The sequence below is a fragment of the Eucyclogobius newberryi genome, unplaced genomic scaffold (genome assembly GCF_026437365.1).
Source record: "Eucyclogobius newberryi isolate DKJ021-1_F unplaced genomic scaffold, fEucNew1.0.hap1 SCAF_4, whole genome shotgun sequence".
NCBI classification, from domain to species: Eukaryota; Metazoa; Chordata; class Actinopteri; order Gobiiformes; family Gobiidae; genus Eucyclogobius; species Eucyclogobius newberryi.
The window spans coordinates 18,416,837-18,434,719 of record NW_027316056.1 but is presented as its reverse complement, the minus strand read 5'-3'; the positions used below and the strand labels follow the sequence as shown (position 1 = coordinate 18,434,719).

The window sequence follows — 17,883 nt, the reverse complement described above, 5'->3', positions numbered from 1 at the left end:
TTTTCTTCTTTTTTCCCCAGAACCAAGTTATGGGTTTCATAAGAGAACGGATCTTTCAAGAAGGCAACAATGAAAAAAACTAACAAACTAACAAAACCGGTAAAACTCCAAGAAGTCGTTCAAAAGTATGAGAAGAGATTACGATGGCTGCGAATATATTTTCTTATCATTTTGATTTTAAAATATCCGGGTCTAGGCCAGGCAGATTTGGTAGAATACAAAGTTGCTCACGAGGGACTTTGTCCAAACAAACTTAATTCTAATCTTTGGGTTGATGCGCAAAGCACCTGCGAAAGGGAGTGCAACGTGGACGAGGTGAGCCATTCGTTTTAAATAGATCGTATATTTTATGCTGTCCCTGTGTCTTAACATGTTTTGTGCATCCTGTGCAGGACTGTGCCGACTTCGAAAAATGCTGCACCAACGTGTGTGGTCTGAACAGCTGTGTGGCTGCACGGTTTTCTGACGGAACTCAAGCTCAGCCCGGCGGGCAAAGCGCTGGAAATTCAAGTGAAAGTAACTCCACAGCAACCTGTGATGGCTTCATCTGCAGCCAGCAGGGTGCCACCTGTGATATCTGGGACGGGCAGCCCATCTGTAAGTGTCGGGACCGCTGTGAAAAGGAGCCAAACTTTACTTGTGCCTCTGATGGACTCACTTATTTCAACCGCTGCTACATGGATGCAGAGGCCTGCATCCGGGGAGTCACTTTGACTGTGGTGGCCTGTCGTTTCTATCTGGCTGGACCTCACACCAGTCCACTGCCCCAGGACACAACAGCCCATCCTACTCCAACCTCCTCACAAGAGGACCCCTTGCCCCCCACCCTCTTCTCCAATCCACACCATCAGTCCATTTATGTGGGAGGCACAGTCAGCTTCCACTGTGATGTAGTAGGCATCCCCAGGCCTGACGTGACATGGGAGAAGCAGACTGAGCGACGGGAGCGGCTGGTCATGAGGCCGGACCAAATGTATGGTAATGTGGTCATCACTAACATTGGACAGCTCGTCATTTACAATGCTCAGGTGTGGGATACAGGGATCTACACCTGTATTGCAAGGAATTCTGCAGGAGTGCTTCGTGCAGACTACCCACTCTCAGTTATACGCAGAGCAGAGGATGATTTCTCTGAAGACCCTGAAATGCCCATGGGTCGTCCCTTCTCTCCGGCTGACTGTTTGGCTGAAGTGGACCAGCGGGTGTGCAGTGGGGAGCGCCATGTGGACTGGTACTATGACAGCAAATTAGGAAACTGTCTGGCCTTTAACAATGGGGGTTGTGAAGACAGTCGCAATAGGTTTGAGACCTACGAAGAGTGCAAGGCCTCTTGCCAGCGAGAAGGGATGGGCATATGCTCCCTGCCTGCGGTCCAAGGTTCCTGTAAATCTTGGGAGGCACGATGGGCCTGGAATGCCATCATGAAGGAGTGCCAGGCCTTTGTCTATGGTGGATGTCATGGAAATGCCAACAACTTTCAATCCAAGAAAGAGTGTGAAGCAAACTGCCCTCAGCGGAAAAAGAAACCTTGTAAGACTTGTCGGGTGAAAGGGAAAATGGTGCCCAGCTTGTGTCGAAGTGACTTTGCCATAGTGGGACGTCTCACAGAGTTGGTAGAGGATCTAGACTCTGGGTTGGCCCGATTTAGTTTGGAAGAAGTTCTAAGAGATGAAAAAATGGGTTTAACTTTTTTTAACACAAAACATCTTGAAGTAACGATTGCAAAGATAGATTGGAGCTGTCCATGTCCAAACATTACAATGGAGGAAACCCCTTTGTTGGTCATGGGTGTTGTGCAGGACGGCATGGCAATCATCCAGTCAGACAGCTACGTCAAAACAATAACAGAACGCAGACTTAAGAGGCTGCGAGAAGTAGTTGTCAAAAAGGGCTGTTAATAGGATTAGAATGGATTGGATATTGTGATTATTTTGCAAATGCCTTTTTTTTTTAAAAAAACGAATAAATGTTTCAACCCAAACATTTTATTAATGAAAACATGATTTATTAAAAGTTATTGTAATGAAATGGCTTTTAGATTTAAAGTAAGGCCTAGATTCACTAGCCTGCGTCAAATAGATGAAATACTTCATACTAAACTCTCCTTTCTGAACAGAAGACACTTGTTGTTTGCAGGCATATCAACCTAAATGGTGAAGGAAAAAAAAGTTAGTTGCAGTATCACTTTTCTAAACACGATAATGTAATGTATTTACTTTACCATTTTCTCCAGGAATAAACCATTTATTTCTGCAATAGATCTGAGTAGCACAACATCTCTCAGACCCCACTCGGAATTTCTATGGAATAAAACACAAGTTTACAGGAGCCTTGCACACTCAAATTTAAATAACATACAATACTGTACCTTTGCCGTAAACTCTGGTCAAAGTCAACGTTGCTCTGGGGCGTTATCCTGCCATTCACTGCATAAGGCTGGAAATGGTGAAACAATTACAATATGATACCACTAATGTGATGTCTAAGGCATGAAGACAAAATGCACTTACACCATACGTCAGAAGAAGACCTTGTGGCTTCAGCAATGCTCCAGCTCCTCTGAATAAACCCTGAAATAAAAGAATAGATTATATATGAAAAGCAGCTAATAACAATCAATGTTTTTATTAAGTATATACCCTCAGACTGGCTTTGAATTAATGCATTCATGCTTGACACGATTTTTGTGTGTATTAATCATTAGACCAGTGTATTATACAGACTTACAATAAAGCTCTAAATGGCTGATATTTTAAGACATTTAGTTCAGGCCCAAAAAGTCAAACACGGTATACAGTTTCAAAATGATAGAACCACACTTTAAAAAAAAAAAAAAAAGTGTTTTCTTTTTTGGTTTTCTATCTTACTGACTAGGGCTGCATACACACAACAAAGACGCTAGGGCATTGAGCCTGAACATAGTCAGTGTAGGGGCCTGTCTCAAAGGGTTCCCCACATTTAGTCCTGAATCTGGGCACCAGCAGGAGGCCGGTCCCTGAGGTCCTCAAAGTCCGAGATGGTTCATATAGCACTAACATGTACTTGGGCATGTTAGTGCTTGTACTTTGGTGCTAGGCCATGGAGAGACCTGTACACAAGAAGAGCTGCTTTAAAGTCTATTCTCTGAGCCACAGGAGCCACTGCAGAGACCTGAGAACAGGACTAATGTGATGGTACTTCCTGGTTCTAGTCAGGACCCGAGCAGCAGCGTTCTGGATGTACTGCAGCTGTTTTACAACTCGTTTGGAGAGGCCAGTGAGCAGGCCGTTACAGTAGTCTAATCTACTGGAGACAAACGCAAGGATAAGTCTCTCCAAGTCTGGTTTTGACACTATATTTTTGATTTTGGCAATGTTTTTCAGATGGTAAAAAGACTGCCACACCACATTCCCTTTTAGTTGATCAAATGATGTACAGAGCATTTATTTAGTCGACTACAGTCCTAGTAATTACTGGACACAACCACATAAAATAAAAAGTTGGCACAAAGTTGAAAGGATTCTCTGTCCTCATAAATTAACTACGTTAATGAACTTGGTTTGGATTGGAAATAAACAAATCCTGCTTCACGCCTGTAAATGTCTGTTATATGCTACATTTGAATATTAATTGAATTATAGTGATGTTCTTTAGGGATTGCAGATGTTTAGCTGTGGCATTAACAAACACTGTGTATGTGCATTAGGATTTGTAACAGGTTGTTGTATGAAGGCCCCTCTTTAAATGCTCGGATGGTTACTCACTGAATGATTTTCAAATATAAATCCATTTGTGGTTTTGATCCGACCTATCTGTGCTGAGAGCGAAGGGTCATTATTCCCTGCACTCACTAGACATTAATGGCTTGTTGGTTGGTACCTCGTGCGAGGACCTATTGGGTAAGCGAGCCTTCTCCTAAGCTGCTCCTGCAGCTTGGAACTCCTTTCAATCAAATTTAGGGTGCGTGAACTGGTATCTCAAGTTAAAAAAACAAAGACTGAGAATCCAACAAAATTACTGTACTTTTAAATGTAAATTCTGTTTTATTTTTCTTAAATGTCACTTTTAAATGTGTACATGTTTTAAAGTTTTGTGAGCAGCAACATTTTCACTTTGCCCCAGGTCACCCTTGAAAAAGTGGTCTCAATCTCAATGGGTTCTACCTGGTAAAATAAAGGTTGATAAATACATAAAACTATTTATTTGTATTTAATTTCACACTTGCTTTAGAATGTAGCGCCATTACTCAACACCAAAGATGTCATAGTCGTACATCATAACATTAATATAATAGAGTTTATGAAGCCAATCCACAACAAATCAAAAGGTTCAACATTTGTGGATTTTCAGTTTGGATATTTATTTCAAAAAGGCGAATCTCCCATAGAGTTATATAAGCCACTGCCCACCATCTGAAATGATGACATAATAAATGTTACGTTGTTGCTGTCCTATTTATTGCCAGGAATGCAGCCTTATAGGGTTTGATTTTTCATCACAATATTGCACCAGAGTAGAGCTGTGCACAGTTTTTGCTATTGACAGTGGTGAAAAGCTCTCTACTCTCTATTAACGAGTCAGCAGAAACTCCAAAATACATAATTACTATATTTGAATTTGTCTTATATATTTTTCCATGCAAAAAGGATCTATCAGCAGTACTGGGGTCCAATTATGTTTATTTTACTTCCTTATTTCTCAGCCGCTAATCAAGTCAACTGAGAGGAGACAGACAATAAGGAATAACCTGCTTCCTGCCTCACCTCACAGTATGGGATTTATAGGGGAAGATCATAACTATAATAAAAAGTGTCCCCAACAGTCTCACCTCCGTGCACGCCATAGGAGAGATGTGGATCATGTTGATGTTCAGGACCAGGTCTAGGCTCTCTGGTTGAAAGTCCCCCCAGTGCTCATGGGACAAAGAAGCGTCCAGGTGAATGGCAGGTTTCACATTGGCCTGCCTGTAGTGAGCTCTGTGCGCTTCTATACTGAAAGGGAACAAAAGGGCATTTGTCAAAAGGCAAATCACACACAAATCCTAAAAATAAAAAAAATAAAAATCTAGAAAGGGTTCCCTCACTACCGTTAGTTTTGAAAGGGTCATGGGTTTTCTTTAACAGTTATATCCACATTTCTTAAAAACGCAATTCAACCATGTTTTTGGGGCTTTGTTTGTTTACTCCCGAGTGAATCCCGGGTTCCTGGTGGTAGCCTAGCTTCTCCCCTATTCTTGTTTTATCCAGCGTTTCTCTGTATTTTCTTGTATTTTAAATGGAACCTGAAATTATGGCCAACGGTAGTTTCACCGTGGCGTACGTATTTGTGACAAGAGGGGAATTAGCCTATATTAAAACATTTACCTGGCCAAAGACTGATGGTCATACTCTGAGGGTTGCCAGACTATGTTACGCAAACCTTGAGCGAAATGCGTGACGTGCTGCCCGGTACCGGAGGAGATCTCGAGCGCCTGGAGAGGTTTCCCGGGGTCCAGGCTTTCCCGGAGGACCGACAGGATGGGCTCCTTGTTTCGATCTGCTGCGGGGGCGTTCAGCATCTTGTCAAAACCCAGGATAAACTGACGAATAGCGCGGTTCAAGCTCAGCAAAAACGGTCCAAGAACAACGCACATCCAAATAATTTACTCGCTTCCGTATTAGCCCACGTGACGTTTGATTGTCCAATAAAAACACGGGGAGGTCCTAAGTTCTAAGTGGGCTGCTTCTTCTTTTAGCAGAAAACGTCCTGCTAAAACTAATGAAATGGCAGTACAATACTGCTCACAATGATGTATTTTATATTATACATTGTTGTTTTATTTTGTAAAACAATTTATGATAAAGTATACTGCAGTACTGCAGTAGTGTCGGGTCACACGTTAACACTGTAAAAATAAAATAAAAAGAGAAGAAATTGTTCCTTGGAACCACTAGTAAACACCAGAAGAAACTTTATTGCAAACAATCTTTTCTGAAAGAATTAAAAAAAAGAAAATTTACAGGAACAAAACTGGAAAACGTACAGTGCACATTGTGAGGATTGTCACAAGGTAATTTCACACAAAAATACCAGGATGTTCAAGTATTATAGGATAAATTAGACATTATACAGAAAAACCTACAAAACCTGAGACCAGTGTCGGGATTGGGGGCTGATTGCCTTGTTATTTCATAGAGAGATCTTTGACTACAAGACAATCCATGTTTTTAAGAGTTATGAGAATTTAGAACCATTAAGTCAACACTTCAATACAAAATTGTACATATTTTTGAATGGGGATATGTCCTAATGCTAATACTTAATGCTTTTGGGTACTTTCTACAGATTGATCCCCTGCACCTTCTACACTGAGCAGTGTTTGTTGTGTGCTGTTACAGACATACATTTGTCCTGGACCATTTTCCATCAGAGCTTGAGTTAGCTCTATGAAAGTCTGTTTGCTTTCAGATCGTTCCATATCAGTTTGGATGACAGAGTCACTAAATATTGTATTGGAGAAAACTGACTTAAAAGTGAATGCTGATCCAAAAGCTGACTCTTGCACAGGGGATTTTGGGCGGTCGGTGGGAACAGCAGCTGGGTCTCTTGGAGGTTTGACTGGAGGAACTGGCTCACAATTGTGCACGTCAACATCTAAATGTCTTGTTAGACTTGCTTTATCTTGCTCCGTTGTACTCTCAGAAACTTGGACAGGTAGTGAATCAAGCTTTACCCTGCAGTCACTACTGTCACTTGAGCGTCTGGATGAACCCTGTGCTTTTGATAAAACACCACTGGCACGAGGAAGGCTCTTCGTGGACTTGGTCCCCCTAAGTTTCCCCTCTTTACCCAGCGGTGCAGAGAAACAGTTTAGGCATCCAGACATTGAAGATGATTTGCCTTGGACATACAACACTGTGATAGGAGAGCAAGCCACAACTCTTGTTGTTACAGTGTTTTCTGAAGCTGATTTTGAATCAGTCTCTCTTTCCTCCTGGTTAGTTTTATCACTGTCTGTTGCATCTGACAGACAGCGTGTAAACTTGTTTTTCGAACCTCTTCTGAGGCTCCTTTTGCCTCTTGTGAGCCAGAAATCCTGAGCTGGTCCTAGATCCGTTTTCTTGTCTTTGGGCGTAACATCAGAAGACTTACGCAGGTGGCCGTGGTGTGGAGTAGAAGCATCAGTGGGAGGTTGAATGGAAATAGAACTTTGATGTGGTTGTGGATGTTGGACTGGGCTGCTGCCACTTGACCAGGGTTGATTATCAAGGCTCACACTGAACTCTCCACTGCTCTCACTTTGGGCCCGGCTTTGAGTGCCATTTGCATCTAGAAAGAAAAATACTTTTTTAAATTCATGTAACTAACAATATGACAGACATGAAGACCCACAATGTGCTACACAATTCAGCCTTTAATCCGATCAAACCTGAGCATTTCTCATGTTCAGGTTTGCTCCTGTCTAATTGTGTGATTGTCTCTGGATTGTATGGATGGTGTGAAAAAAATGTTTTTTTCCCCATTGGGCTGTACTTGGTAATATACCATGTGACCACCAGTGGGCAGTAAAAGTAAGCCCTTAATCTTTGTTTTAGACAGTCTGGTCAGCAGAAGAGATTAATATAAAACAAGGTCATGATTGCAATTTGATGGATTTAGTCTAATTCCTGGACTGGTTATACATCTGTATGATGCTGGAATCCTCTAAATGAGATAGAAGATTTACCGTGGTTTGGAAGCTCTTCGTTATCTTCCACTCCAGATGGCACTGCACTATCATTTGACTCCTTATCTGTAGGGCAGAATAGGATGAACATATGAGTAGTACATTTCATGAAAATAGTTATACTCCATGTGGCATATCAAAATAAACATGTCATCTACCTGTCACCCATAGATCACACACATCAAGGGCAGTCTCAGAGTGGTGAATGGACGGATGAAGGGTTTCTGATTTGGTAGAATGAAGTTTGAAGATGGACAGGGTGGATGTTGTAAAGGATGATGTCAGTGTGTCCTCCGCGTTTATTTCTGTATCTGACCTGTCGAGCATCCGCGTGCTGCCTGACCACCTCTCATCTCTGAGCGTGGCTGAGGGGTGCACTAAACTACTCAAGGCTACATTGGAAGATCAAGGCACAGATTTAACGAGGATCGGGTAAAAAAAAATCAAGATATTTTAAAAAATGTACTGTATTTTGAGAAAAGTAAAAGTTGACATCAAATCTACTTGTCCTTTAACAATGCGGTAAAACTCTGACCTCTATTCTTTACCTGAAATATAATGCTGACCTAAAAATGTATGCTTCATATTTGTTACTTTGCAATGAAATTATAGTTTTATGAAATGTGTTAGTGACTATGACAATTAATCTTGTAAACCTACTTGAAATAAGTATTGAGATATGAATATATGACACAATTATCTTACCATACTTTACAGCATATTCAACACTATTAAAATGTCTAATGCCAAGAATGAAATAGTAAGTGAATGAATGAGAAGCTAATAGTGGTTCCTTACACATGGAACGACGAAAGATGGACTTGGCTTTGTCTTTGTCCTTAAGCTTCTTCTTCAAACGAGGAAACATTTTGAGAGAGGCTATTTCCAAGTACAAAAATGTGATGTGGAGAGGGGAGGACAAATGACAGGGAGGGAAAAGACAACAGGCAGAGAAATATATAAACACACAAGACAAAGGCAAAACGTTTCAGGAAAATTACACACTGTAAGCAACGTTATGTATATCTAAATAGAACCATGTACATAGTAACTTACTCACCAACAAACTAACCACTGGTCCAAATGAAATAGATTTATATTTAAGATTTGTATATCTCATAAATGTCGTTGAGCAAAGCTGATGTGATGTATTATTCAGATGCTGAATTTACTAGCCTTCACATCTCTTTTTGAGGTAGTATTTTTTGCAATAGTTTTTTGTAGTAGACTTGAGTAGACGAGGAGGCTGTACCAGGTCTATTAAAACCTGGAAGCTCATACTCACTGCTGCTGCAACGAGGTAGCATCATGTGACCTGCTGGTGATGAAGACGCCCCATCCAAGAATGAGCTGTTGTCGTGACAGAGAAGGTGAGGGTCAGTCCCAGGATGAGTTGGCGAAGGAGGTTGTTCGGATCCACTGTCACGACTGCTAGATTTGATTAGCTTCCTCAGTTTAAGTGTTATCCAATTTCCACGCCTGTAAAAAGACAAACCACGTTGCCTGCTATAAATATTACTCCAAACATGCACCTAACTCCCACAGTAAGAAAAAGGACAAAGTAGTTTGGTCTGTAGAAAGACTAATGAGCTCATAAGCTTACCTTCGAGGAGTTGATGGTTCATAAAATTTGTACTGGTCCATTATCTTCTCTTCAAGCTTTTCCTTCTGCCTTCTCAGATCATTTAGTTTATCACTGAAGTGAGAACAAGCAAATAAAACGTTGAAAAATGAATAGATAATATTAATAATGCGTCTAAATGGCTCACATGTACTGTCTCTCCTCGACGTGAAACAGATCTTTGCTTTCCATTGTCTGCTCCAACAAGGTTCTGTTTTGAAGCATAAGAGTCTCAATCTGGTTCAGCAGGTGCCGATTCTCTTCCTCCAAGTTGCCTTTCAGCTGGCCCAATAACTATAAAACAATTATTAAACACTCTTTATTCAAATTAGACACTAACTGAACACTGCATCTACTGGTATCTATGTACCTCACACCGATTGTTCAGTTTGGTGGAGGAAATATCCAATTCCTGAAACTCTTTTTTAAGTTTAGAGAAGTCAGCCTGTAGCCAAGTGTGCTCGAGTTTGGCCTCATTGAGCTGACCTTTAACTTCTTTGTGTTCATAGGTCAACAACTCATTATCACTGAGAAGCTGACGGTAGGTTTGGTTGAGCCTTTGGGAAAATAATTGATGGAAATCAACAATTTATGAAATTGTAAGTAATTAGTAGATGTTTCTCACCAGTCCTTCTCATCTCGGAGCCTGCAACATTCAGCAGCTGTTGTCCTGTGCTGTTCTTTTTCCATTGAGATCTTCACTTGTTCTTCTTTCACGGTTTTCTCAAGTTCTTCAAGTTTATTCCGCTGCAGTACTAACGTGTTGTACCTAAAAATATGCCATTATTCATATGTTTTTAAATACTGTAAATCCAATTGTTTGTGTGACAAATATGTGAGTTTTGACCTCACCTGTCTTGCAGAGTGCGGTTCTCCAGTTCCAGAGTGCGGTGTGCCTTTTTCAGACATCCATGTTTTCCCATCAAAGCCTCATACTCCATAGCCTGTCTCTCGTGCAGGGCTGCAAGTCTCTCATGATCTCGTAACAGCTGTTCGTGGACTGAGCGCAGTTCTTCACGCTCATGTATGGCAGCGTCCCGTTCGCTCTCTGTCCTCTGCTGCTGCTGCTGCAGTTGAGCATTTTGGGCCAGCAGAGAGGCACCCTGGGATTTTAGAGTAGACTTCTCCACCTGGAGGTTAACAGGTTGTTCATTTACTGCCTTTAGTGGACAAACATGTTAGTTGTACACTTAAGTATAACCACCTGCAGCTTTGCATTGTTTGTTTGCAGAGCAGTGTGGTTCTCTTGTAACACTGAAGCTTGTCTTTGTAGAGCAAGAATTTGTGATTGCTGACTGTTGGACTGAGTGTCCAGCTGCTTCAAACGGGCCTGCATGCCCTGGCGCTCTGCCTCCAGCGTTGCATTCTAAATTATAGATGGACAGTTAATCACTGAAAAATAAAATAAAATATAAAATGATTCTCACTTACATTCCTCTCCACTTTTATCAGTCTATCTTTAAGTTTTAGCAGCTCCTTAGTTGTCTCTTGACTTTCACGTAGCCATTCACTCATTGCCTTGCTTGTTTCCTGTGGGGATGTAGAGCTTAATGTGGACTCTTCATCCAGCCTCTGTTGCAGAGCCTCATATCTTAGCTTTACCTGGACAATGAAAAAACAACACTTGTTACAGGTTTAATTATGTGTGGCTTTTTAAAACCGAGTTATTGTGAACATACAGTTTTAAGTTCCTGGCGTAGTTGCAGATTAAGTGTTGAAGATTCCTGTAATCTAGCTTCTAGTGCTTCCATCTTTTCTTCTTTAATCTGAAGTGACTTCTTCAGAGACAACTCAAGCTCAGACTCCAACATATGAAACCTACTGCAAGAAAAAAAATCAACTTACTCTATTTATGAAATATAGCACTGTGCTTTATTTGTAAAAAGACATACTTTGTATCAAGCGCATCTTGTTCTTCCTCTTGTGCATCATTCATCTCTAGCTCACGTGTCAGCCTTTCCAAATCATTGTCTTTTTGCTGATTCTTCAGCTTCTCGCTGACTAGTTCCTATGGCCAACACATTAATATGATTATCGCTTATTGTATACTCTTCTACATATAGTGTTTATTACATCAGTAGAAGATGTCGACAGACGTCTTTGTCTCACCTCTCTGAGAGTGGCCAGTGTCCTCTGGTCGATTGCACTTTGCTTGCTCAGTTCTCTGTTCTCTCTCTCAGTGGATTTGACTCTTTCAGCAGTCTCCTTTAAATTCTCCAGCTCCTTGATATGAAAACGGCTCTCCTTTTCCAGACTGGCTATACAGACATTACTGCGGTCTAAATTTGCATCTTGGATTTCAACCTGAAATGTAAAACATGTATCTGCTTGATCAAGCACTCTATTACTTGTTAGTCTTTTTAAAATGAAGATTCCTAACCTGTTGGCGAAGTCGTCGGTTTTCTTTTTCTAGCTGTCTCTTCTCTCTCTCCAAAACAGTATTTTCTTGCTCAAGACTTGACTTTTCTGTTTCTAGCTGCTCAAGTCTTCTTAAAGATATGCGCAGTTCTTCCAAAGTGGCTTGCAAACTTATATTTTCTGCCTCCAGCTCTTGAACCTCTGCCTCTAGACGCTGAAACTTTTGATCTAAGGAATTGACATAACCATTGTCAGATGTTCATATAAAACATATCCAAGCTCTTACTAGGACTTACCAGTGTTGTCTAATGCAGTCTGTAGATGCTGGTTGACTATGTCCAGGTTTCTGCACTTGGCCTCCAGTCGCTGTGTGTGCTTGCTGGCAAAGGAGGAGTGAGTTGGCAGAGCAGTGAAGATGCTGCTGGCATGACTCGGACTTGAGTACTTTGAGCCAGAAGTGTGAACACTCTCTGGCTCAACACAAAGCAGCGGACTCTGACAATTTTCATGCACTTCTACTGAATGCATGCCACCAACTTCATTTTCCATTAGTCTTTTCTCCTGTGTGAGGAAACCTGTTCCTTCTGTAAAAAAAATCTTAGTTTGGACCTGCTCCAATGTGACTGGGTGAACTTCAGAGTAGTTCTCTTCTCCATTCCATGTCTCTTGTGTTGACCTCTTCATATGGTTTATTGAGTGGACGTTTGGTGATTGTAATCCTTTGGTTACTTCATTGCTCCTTGTGACAGCTCTAAGTTCTTCAATTGTTCTCAACAGACTTTGGTTCTCCTTTTCAAGTTTTAGCATCCGGCTATGGGTATTTTCACTCACCTCCTCACCCAAACTCAGTGGACCTTAAACACACACAACACCCTTTCAAACATTGAAACCTGTAGATGCTCCACTAAATCATGTGGAATCACTTAATTGTGTTAGTTAGTGAGTAGTAGTAGTTAGTATTGCTGCTTTAATTACATCCAATATACATTTTCAGAAAACTAGCAGAGCACTCAAAGTGACCTCATTTTGGGACAAAGCAGTAACAGTAGACAAAAGAAGGAATGCGTGCATTAGAATTCTTACATAATTTGTGTGCCCTCTCTTACAAACCCTTACCCCGGCAGTTTTCAGTCATTGACAGTTGCTCTAGTTCCCAACCCAGGTGTTGTGACTCCTCCATGCTCCTCCTCTGGGCCATGTACAGACCAAGGTTCTCCTCCTGCAGATCCTCAATACGCTTTTGGTCAACCTCTTTTTCCTGAAGCAAGACTTTTTATCAAGACTTTTCATGACAGAACAGTGCAATAACATTACTGTGTGTAGATGCCTGACCTGCTCCAGGTCATGAACCCGAGCATTCAACAGCAGACACTGCTTTTCAAGTTGGTGGATTTGATCAGAACGTGACCTCCAACCCTCCAGCTGTTCCTCCAAGACCTCTTTGGTCTCTTGTAACACCCTGTTGTCCTCCTTGAGCTCCTATAAACAGAAAAAACATTGTTTATTTGTCATTCTTTACACAAAAACCTTGTGTTTGATCTGCTCTGACCTCCACTTTAGCCTTGTAAAAGTCCATTTTGTGCAGTTGATCTCTATAACGTCCTACTTCACTTTCAAGCTTGTCTGCTCTAATGGCTCTCTCTCTCATGGAGTCGAGTTCATCCCGATATGTACGCGCTGTACGGGCATCCACAAGCAGCTGGGAGTTCTGACAAAAACACAGGGGCAAGTTTAACAGTTAAAATGATTGTGGACAATCTTTGTCTTTGTGTTATTAGTGATCCAGCCTTTTGAAAATAATTGAACCTGGTTTGTTTTAGATTTGTGCATCCTCACCTCCTGTTGGATCCTCTTCATCTCTGTCGCTATGTTCTCAAGTTCATGTCTGCAGTCCAGCATCTGTTCACTTTTTTCTTCTCTGCAAAAAAATAAAAATAAAATGAAAACACAACGATGTTTGTTTGTGACTTCGCCATATAATAAAATACAAAGAAGCATCAATATTTACACAGAGAGAAGGAAGAGGATTGAACCGGATTAGTGTTTTGTGGCAGTGCAGTATCTGCAGAAATGCAGTGCTAATATGGGTCAGTGGTAGAGCTCTGCAATGGAAGTTGCCAAGCATGCACTAATGTGGGCCAATCTCCCTCAGGCCAGCTCTTGTCCGATAGTATCCCTGCCTTTCATTGTCTTTTGGTAATTCAAAAATGCTTCAATACAACCGAATGTAGTTATAGCTCGTTGGTAATGTACAAAATAAAAACTTTAAATAGCGATATCATCTGCATTTCAAATCATTACTCAGGCCTCCAGCAAAGGTATCTCCTGTGCAGTCTACTTACAGCTCCTGTCTGAGTCTTCTGATCTTAGCTTTGGAGTCTGCCAGCTCCACTGACAGGTGCTGCTGAGCCCCTCTCTGCTGCTGCTCAATGGTGCTCTGTGGGCAACTCTGCGGACTCCAGCCACTGTCCCAATCCTGCATTAGCTCTGTGATGATCTGAGCCAAAGAATGCATAGTCAACAAATGTATTCATAGTATAACAAGTGTATTTAACAGATATCACTCTATATTCAATACACTTTCTGTATAATACCTCAAAATATGTGTCTCTTTCATTTAGCAAGCTGCGGATGTGTAAAGCCATCTTCCTGGCTATAAACTCTAGTTCTGGTTGCCCCTCTCGAACCTCCAGCCAAAGCAGATCCAAGACATTCTCCTGGCTGTGGGTCAACTGAGAAACAAGGACAATGTCACACATATTGTAGTGCTAAATGCATAAGGACTTCTTATTGACAGTATTCTTATATAAAAATACTTACCTCTTGAATATGTGCAGCTATAGCTGCTTTAGTGTCAAATTCTAGTTTTTGGATCCTTTCGATATAGTCCTCTTTATTCTCGCACTAAACAAAAGAAGTAATGTGTCAACAAATGTGTGCGTTTATGTATGCATAATTGCTGTTTACCTGGACTGCACATCCCAAAAGTAGAAGCAAAAGCTTTTTCATTTCCTGCAGAGCTTGTTCTGTAAATGGATTAATCATTGGTCTTGGACATAGAACTATTTGATAAAAATGTTAAAGGAAAGAATAACATACCACAATATGGAGTCTTAATAAGCAGCAACACATTTGGCAAAGGGGTCATGATTAACTGTTTAAGATGATCCTGGAGAACATAAAATATGATGTTGGAAAAACAAGGTCTATGAAGTTATTAAATGAGGGTCGAGAGAATGTACAGCAACACAGCTCACAATCAGAAAAGCTGCATCACAATCAGAACTTGGTGCAGAAGCTTGACAAATCCCTCAAAAGTATCTATCAAAAACATTGTGTTTCCCTAACAGCAGCTTTAATGTGAATGTCACTACAACACAGATGTTAACACGGTTAATATTGAGGACACATGTCTTAAGAGGAACTAGATAATCCATGAAAATGCCACCAACTACTGACTGAATATGAAATACTCTTGCCCACCATTTAACTAAAGTGCCTGTAAATACTGCATCTTTTTATATACCGCTTAACCATGTTCTGCATTTTATGATTTAAATACTAACACTGCCTCTAAAGCTCTTGTGCTTTCTGCTAAATATTATGCTGCCTGTGCTTCACTGTGCTATTATATCTTTATTATAATTTATTTACCCAATTTTAATATTTGTGTCAATATCTGGACTGTTTGTCTTGCTGTTGAGCAAAACAAACCAAATGTGTGAAATGTTTCGCTATGTTATACAGTATGTAACTGTGAAACCTCATGTTATCCAGTTTAACTGTCAATATGCACTGTCCTCTAAATAAATAAATAAATAAATTAATGAATGAATAAATCTCAAGGAGTCACAAGGCACCTCACGCTTTGATAAAATTCATGATACCTACAATACTGCTACATTATAATAACAGATACAAATGCACATGACAAGGAATGGCATATCCTCTTGTAAAGTAAGCAAACTGTATACCTTACCACAACTTCATATGTTTTGTAATAAACAATTAAATCAATTTAAACACACTAAACACTTCAACTGTATTGACTGTTGTACCTGGTAGTGAGTCTTGATCTGCTGGACAAGGAGACTTAGATTATGAATCCTGTTCACTTTGGCCATGTCCTGAGGTGTAGTTGAAGCACTTCTGGAAAAAAAAGTGTATTTGTAGTATAGTGTATTGGATTTTCCCTGAATTAATTTGACCAACATTATTTAAAAGATTGACAAACAGAGTGAGTTTTAAATGTCAAATTTGTATCATCTACAACTGAGGGTTTAATCTCAATTCAATGGAACTCTCCTGGTTAACTCAAAGTTGAATACAATTTCTAAAAAAAAAAAGTTTTTTTCCCTGCATAAAATAGGGGTCACGTTCTTACTGTTTGTTGCACATGTGATTGGAAAAAATGTGATTGATTATTCTGCAACAGTTTAGCTCTTTAGGGTTTAAATGCTACAATATCATGACTTGAATTATGTACAGTAGTGCCAGCAGACAAGGAGACTTAGATTATGAATCCTGTTCACTTTGACCATGTCCTGAGGTGTAGTTGAAGCACTTCTGGGGGGGGGGGGGGGGGGGGGGCGAATTAGTATTTTCCCTGAATTATTATATTTTTAAATAGTTGTAATTTCACAGACACAAAATTATATAAAAGGTTGACAAACAGAGTGAGGTTTAAAAGTCAGATTCTTATCATCTACAGCTGAGGTTTTTAATATCAATTCAATGGAACTCTCCTTGTTAAATAAAAGTTAAATTACAATAATAAAAAAGCTTGTTTCCCTGTATGAAATAAAAAAGGTTGTAAAAATTATGATAGATTATTCTGCAACAGTTTGAGCACTTTAGTGTTTAAATGGTACAACATCATGGCATAAAATATGCACCTCCTGTGCCAGCAGACCCCCCCATCTGCAGCACTAAACAGACATAATCCCAGAGGGTCTCACAATCCAACAGATTATCCCGCCTCTTCCTTTTTGCACATTGTTTTTACAATTAGAGTTATTTGGATGAGACCGTACTGTAGACTAGGTCACACATTCTCATAAAAATCATCTCTTTTTATTTGTCATTTTTTTGCATGTCCATGTTGACAAATACTGAATGTAGGTCACTGCAGTTAGCAAAAAGTGTGGGTTTGTGTGTACTTTGTCTCTGAACCTTTGCGGCATGACAGACTGTCAGGGGAGCATGAGTCTGTCATGTTGGAGGGTAATTCCTTAAGAACATAAGGGTCCCCAAATCATAATCTCTTAAATAGCTTCTTGACAGTCTGGCAAATCTGTAGCAGTCTTTCCTAATTATTTACAATATTGTTACATTGTTTCACTCCTGCTGTTCCATATCTAAATTAATTCTAAACTTAGGATTATGTCTTATTTTACTATTTGTTATAATTATATCTTTTATTGTTTTTATCAACTTACATTTGATTCATGATGTCATTCAGAAACATTCCATCCAACAGAACAGCGAAGTCAAAGCTCATAGTTTGATCCTCGGTCATAAATGTCTTTACCTACAATAATAAAGCAATAGGAGTTAGATAAAGTCACTTATTGTAGCCTACACACCACGCCTGCATTTGATCCTCTAGAACTTACCCAAGTGACGAGTGGGCTCGCCATAAACTGATCCAGACAGGGTCGAAAACCCCCACTTTCCATGGCTGAAGTGATGAAGTGAATGACAAAAGTAAAGTAGTCTTCAGAATAGATCCTTGGTAGTCCGATCTGACACGACCGCCCCATCCACTTCAACAAGAACCATTTAGTGTTTAATCCCCCGGAATATCCTTTCAATATATTAAACTCTCCATTTAACGTTGTACGAAGTGTTGATGTTTTGCCGCGGAAGATTCAGGTTTGATAAGCAGCATCCTCCCGAGGTGGTCCCGCTCCTGATTCATCTGCAGAGGGGCCCTGCCGTGGCCCCTGCGCCGCCCTCACGAGTCTGCGTGACACACTTTGCACAAACACTTTTCCCCCGGTGGCAAATCCAAACGCAACACTAGCGGAACACCAGCCAAATGATAAAACTATAAAGCCTATCTGACATTCTTCGCCTTTAATCTGTAAGTAACTATGACAACGTTAGCCCCGCCCACTGCATCAGCAACATTTTTTTTGTAGCGCAGCAAAAGCAGATCATGGTCCCGCTTCTGTCCCCCCACACCCAGTTCTCAGGGGCCCCTCCGTCAAACCCTCTT

The 17,883-nt window shown here is 40.5% G+C and overlaps 3 protein-coding genes across 3 annotated transcripts; 1 reads left to right on the top strand and 2 right to left on the bottom strand.

Annotated features, from left to right (window-relative positions):
- The first annotated feature begins 69 nt into the window (after positions 1 to 69).
- On the top strand, positions 70 to 1,898 carry wfikkn1 (WAP, follistatin/kazal, immunoglobulin, kunitz and netrin domain containing 1). Its single transcript, XM_072463610.1, has 2 exons — positions 70 to 315; positions 393 to 1,898. Exons 1-2 carry the CDS (start codon positions 70 to 72, stop codon positions 1,896 to 1,898), a joined length of 1,752 nt encoding a protein of 583 aa, XP_072319711.1.
- Positions 1,899 to 1,983: 85 nt separating this feature from the next.
- mettl26 (methyltransferase like 26) lies at positions 1,984 to 5,654 on the bottom strand. The gene is made up of 6 exons (XM_072462230.1): positions 5,343 to 5,654; positions 4,808 to 4,970; positions 2,511 to 2,570; positions 2,369 to 2,436; positions 2,222 to 2,300; positions 1,984 to 2,146 (listed from the first exon to the last, which is right to left on the bottom strand). Exons 1-6 carry the CDS (start codon positions 5,609 to 5,611, stop codon positions 2,090 to 2,092), a joined length of 696 nt encoding a protein of 231 aa, XP_072318331.1. The 5' UTR covers positions 5,612 to 5,654; the 3' UTR covers positions 1,984 to 2,089.
- Positions 5,655 to 6,198: 544 nt separating this feature from the next.
- ccdc88aa (coiled-coil domain containing 88Aa) lies at positions 6,199 to 17,341 on the bottom strand. Its single transcript, XM_072462231.1, has 29 exons — positions 17,279 to 17,341; positions 17,102 to 17,193; positions 15,722 to 15,812; positions 14,763 to 14,832; positions 14,631 to 14,689; positions 14,484 to 14,567; positions 14,258 to 14,395; positions 14,006 to 14,160; positions 13,500 to 13,581; positions 13,213 to 13,371; positions 12,996 to 13,142; positions 12,780 to 12,921; positions 11,960 to 12,517; positions 11,686 to 11,891; positions 11,415 to 11,609; positions 11,198 to 11,313; positions 10,985 to 11,123; positions 10,737 to 10,907; positions 10,510 to 10,671; positions 10,158 to 10,435; positions 9,931 to 10,074; positions 9,676 to 9,862; positions 9,454 to 9,599; positions 9,288 to 9,380; positions 8,970 to 9,163; positions 8,483 to 8,563; positions 7,843 to 8,076; positions 7,685 to 7,750; positions 6,199 to 7,287 (listed from the first exon to the last, which is right to left on the bottom strand). Exons 1-29 carry the CDS (start codon positions 17,339 to 17,341, stop codon positions 6,278 to 6,280), a joined length of 5,262 nt encoding a protein of 1,753 aa, XP_072318332.1. The 3' UTR covers positions 6,199 to 6,277.
- Positions 17,342 to 17,883: the final 542 nt, after the last annotated feature.

Bases quoted from the DNA above. Each gene is read 5' to 3' on its own strand.
- mettl26 (XM_072462230.1), bottom strand. From the start codon at position 5,611: ATGTGCGTTGTTCTTGGACCGTTTTTGCTGAGCTTGAACCGCGCTATT. The intron at 4,971-5,342 runs GTAAATGTTTTA...GTTCCCTTTCAG, and splicing joins GACCATCAGTCTTTGGCCAG to TATAGAAGCGCACAGAGCTC. The intron at 2,437-2,510 runs GTAAGTGCATTT...CACCATTTCCAG, and splicing joins GTCTTCTTCTGACGTATGGT to CCTTATGCAGTGAATGGCAG.
- ccdc88aa (XM_072462231.1), bottom strand. From the start codon at position 17,341: ATGGAAAGTGGGGGTTTTCGACCCTGTCTGGATCAGTTTATGGCGAGC. The intron at 17,194-17,278 runs GTAAGTTCTAGA...TTATTATTGTAG, and splicing joins CGAGCCCACTCGTCACTTGG to GTAAAGACATTTATGACCGA. The intron at 14,690-14,762 runs GTATGTTATTCT...ATCCATTTACAG, and splicing joins TATTAAGACTCCATATTGTG to AACAAGCTCTGCAGGAAATG.
- wfikkn1 (XM_072463610.1), top strand. From the start codon at position 70: ATGAAAAAAACTAACAAACTAACAAAACCGGTAAAACTCCAAGAAGTC. The intron at 316-392 runs GTGAGCCATTCG...CATCCTGTGCAG, and splicing joins GGGAGTGCAACGTGGACGAG to GACTGTGCCGACTTCGAAAA.